General features: G+C 32.1%; 1 protein-coding gene across 1 annotated transcript in view; it reads left to right on the top strand.

The window, feature by feature from the left end:
• LOC106471834 (golgin subfamily A member 2-like) overlaps positions 1-3,774 on the top strand; it is a 47,928-nt gene that overhangs the window by 29,165 nt on the left and 14,989 nt on the right. Inside the window, exons 14-15 of the mRNA XM_022400440.1 lie at positions 1,559-1,777; positions 3,280-3,404. Coding sequence (XP_022256148.1) covers positions 1,559-1,777; positions 3,280-3,404 — 344 coding nt within the window. The remainder of the gene's footprint in view (positions 1-1,558; positions 1,778-3,279; positions 3,405-3,774) is intronic.

Below are 3,774 nucleotides of genomic sequence, written 5' to 3'. Positions count from 1 at the left end.
ATATTAAAGTTTTTCTTCATTACCCATTTAAGCCGTCTCCAGCCATTATTAGTCTCAAAGTGGGTTCCTCGTCATCGAATTTGACCATCACATTATAACACCCCCAAGGCTGAAAGGGTGAGTATATTTGGTGGGACGGGGATTCGAACCCGTGACCTTCAGGTTGCGAGTCAAGCAGCCTAACCAACTGTGTCGTGTGAAATTCACCCTAGCTCCATCAAATCTTAAATGTGACTTTATTAAACAAAGGTGAAAAGAAAATTATAAAATTTAAAAACATCAGTTTTACTTGGAATAGCGTGTTCCTGAAGATGACTGGCAAGAGTTATACTTTCTTTAAATATAGTGATTATGTATAGCTGTCACGAAATTGGGTTTAAGGTGTAAACTTGAAAATAAGAACAAGATCCATTCAAAATAACTATTCATTTTATAGCCCTCATAACTTTTATGTAATGCTTCAGACAGAGTGAACATTGAAAATTTGAATGTTATGAACTTATTTTTCTGATATGGTTATATTGATGCTTGAGTAGAACAATGAGTAATTAAAATGTAAATATCGTGTTTCTGTTAGAATCGTCGACTTGGAGCCCCGAGGATGCAAATTTCGTGTTAATTTATGTGCCCTGAATAAATTGTTGATTTCACTAAAAGTATGTAAAATATCATTATGCACTTCTGAACCTTCAAGTACAGTCTTTGGCCTAGAGTGTTTCCATATAAAGATCATTCCACATTTTGTAAATTAAAAGGCTAAATCCATTAGGATTTTATATTATTCAATACTTTTAGTGACATTAAGTCTTAGTCAAAACAGCTGTAAAGGATATAACTGAAGGTGAATAAGATTCAAGAAAGGAAAAGTTAAACTGTGATAAAACATATTAGGAAAACACGTCGAGTCAAAAATCAATTAAATCCAAAAAAAAGATGAAATGCTATTACCAGAGTGCTTTTGAAAGGTTAACCTTTCTTCGTCAGGGGCAAACACACTCATCCTTTGAATATTTAAAACAGTGTAACAGAATTCTTCCATAAAGATGCACCTAAGAAATGTATTGTAACTGATGACAAAGGGGGTTGTACACTTCGGCCTATAGGTGCAACAACTGGGAGGATGAGGTGAATGGGATGTGCCCCCTCATCTTTTTTAGGTACATCAAACTAATATGTATATATATATTCATTGGCAATAAAATGCTTATGTTTGGTTACAAATTAGAATCATAAACAGTAATGCAGCGTTTTCTGACTTTCATTCAAACCTTAGTTGCCAAACCTCAGATGTGTTGATCGAGTAGAATGATAAGTAATTAACATATCTAGCTATTGTATCTTAGATCAGATGTTTCTAATTTCTCTCAGCCCAAGGACCCTCAGAATATTCTGCATCTTGATGCTCCCCCCCATCCCCCAAAGGATCTATAGATACTGAGTACCTTAACAGTATTATGAATTGTTTAAATGGATAGTTATGTGTTAAAATGCCGGTGTGCCAATTTTGTTTCAGAGGAATCGAAATAAAACTTAATATTTATCTTTCATTAACATTAAGGCCAGTGACAATACTCGCATCAGTCAACTTCTGGTGGAGCGGGAAACACATTTAGAGGAATTACAAGCTGCCCTTGCAAGACAAGAGGAAACCTACGTTGACAAATTTCAGCTTCTGGAGAAAATGCAGAGTGAAAAGGTTGCGGCTAGTAGAGCGATGGTTCAGAACAAGCAGCTCAAGCAACAGTTGGAAGAACTACAAGATGGTCTTGTTAAAGTTGTAAGTCAGTATGAGTTTGTGTAATAACAATTCAGTGAATTGAGTGCGAAGTGACTGACATGTTAATTGTTTTACATCTTTAATGTATAACTCAGTTAATGGAACAACCATCCAACAGTGTCAGAGAAACAAAAGCAAGAGATGTCGATAAAGAACACCAACTAATTGAAAAGTCACTGTTAATCCTGACTCTGGGTAGTTGATGTTCGAACAGAGTTGGAGAAAACAAAACGGGAGATGTTGATATAAAATACCAATTTGGTGAAAAGTTACGTTTAAGTCTTACTCTGTGTAAATTGGTCTTGGAAATTAATATTTTTATTTTGAGCTTGAAGTATTTATTATACAAGTTACTTGTTGGCACTTAAGTATACGTGTATTTAGAATAAAGAAAGAGACATTGGGAACATAGCGCTATTATAATGTTTTCAAGTACTTTGAAATTCCATTCTCAACTTCAAGGACTTTAAAGGATGCATATATACCTTGATTAAAACTTTTCTTCAGAAGAACATTAAATCTAACACAAGGAAAAGAAAGTCACATGTTTACTTTGATAATCAGAATATATCAATATATCTAATATTAATGCATGTTGCAGAGTTGAACACAATAAATAAAGTCTTTCTTTTCTTTTTGTAGTCTACCTTCATATGTTGAACAAATGAATAAGAATTTTATAAAATTTTTTGGAATCCGATTGATTTTGATGTAGATTTTAGATTCCAAAAAAGTGCTTAGAAAGTCCTTGAAAAAGTGTTTAAAATTGATCTCAGCAGTTCAGTATGAATAGTGTTTTATAGGTGGCTAATGCTAAACAGCTGCACAGAGTTTTTAATTTAAACAGATTTACAGTGTGATTTCAGGCTGAAGTATTTTTTGTACTTGAATAGATTATTCTATAATAATTTATGCTTTAGAATGTCAACATTTTCAAAGTGTACTACAACTCCACAAGACGTTTTTTTGTAGATTTTAATAATTTCAATAGTGTGGTATATTTTTGATAAAATAAGTTTATTTGTCAAGACATATCTTTGTTTTTACAAAAAATGTTTTCATTGCTTTCAGCTTTTTTTCTGTGACTTAATAGTCACAGAAACCCCTAGAATACTTTTTGACTATACATTTTTATAACTATATATATATAATTGTATTTAGTTTGTTAAAATATGTAGAAGGATAGATGCTTGCAACCAAAATTTTTTATTGAAAATCGTACCGAAACAAGAATTTGTAGTCATTAACTGCTATCAAAATTAGGCAAACTGTTGTGTGTATGCGTGTCATTAATTCAGGAGTAAATGTGTGTTCTTCTGTTGGCTGAAGTGCACCTTTTAATTCTGTGAAACTGTTCTTTTGAAATAAATATTTAATCTCTTCCTCGTGCCTCCTTATTTTATGTTCATACTATTGTAGCCTAAATGATTATTCTTATGTAAGATCTTAAACATATTGGACTTTTAAGCTCAGCATAATTTATTATTAAAATCTGTTGATAGAATAATGACAAATTGGAGCTCACTGAACAGTTACATCATGAACAGCACATCAGTAAAGAATTAGGACAGAGACTGACCGACCAGGAGGAAGAACTTTCTGAACTCAGAAACCAGGTAACTAATAAGTAATCTTTGAACATCTTGAGTACAGGAACTTAACACCATGTGAAGTGATTTGTGAAAGAAAGTGAACATTTTTACATAAAAGAAGGTAAACCAGCGTAAAATTAAAATAACTGTTAGGCTTTTGAATTCACTTATAATAAATTGGATAGAGAGATATGAATAAAGTGTATTTTTCTCTAGGTAATATTAGTAGTTTCCTGAAGAATTTAAAGTCTTAGTGTTAAGAATGAGACACGATATAATGCTTTATCAATGCAGAATATTACTCAAGTTTTTTGTCAGTAACGGCAACATTGTAATATAGTATGAAAGAAGTTAAACGTATTTAAAGTTAAAAAGTCAGCAAAAATATACTTGATGATATCATCA

Source organism: Limulus polyphemus, unplaced genomic scaffold (genome assembly GCF_000517525.1).
Source record: "Limulus polyphemus unplaced genomic scaffold, Limulus_polyphemus-2.1.2 Scaffold4892, whole genome shotgun sequence".
In the NCBI taxonomy this organism is placed as follows: Eukaryota; Metazoa; Arthropoda; class Merostomata; order Xiphosura; family Limulidae; genus Limulus; species Limulus polyphemus.
This window is presented reverse-complemented; position numbering and strand designations above follow the sequence as displayed.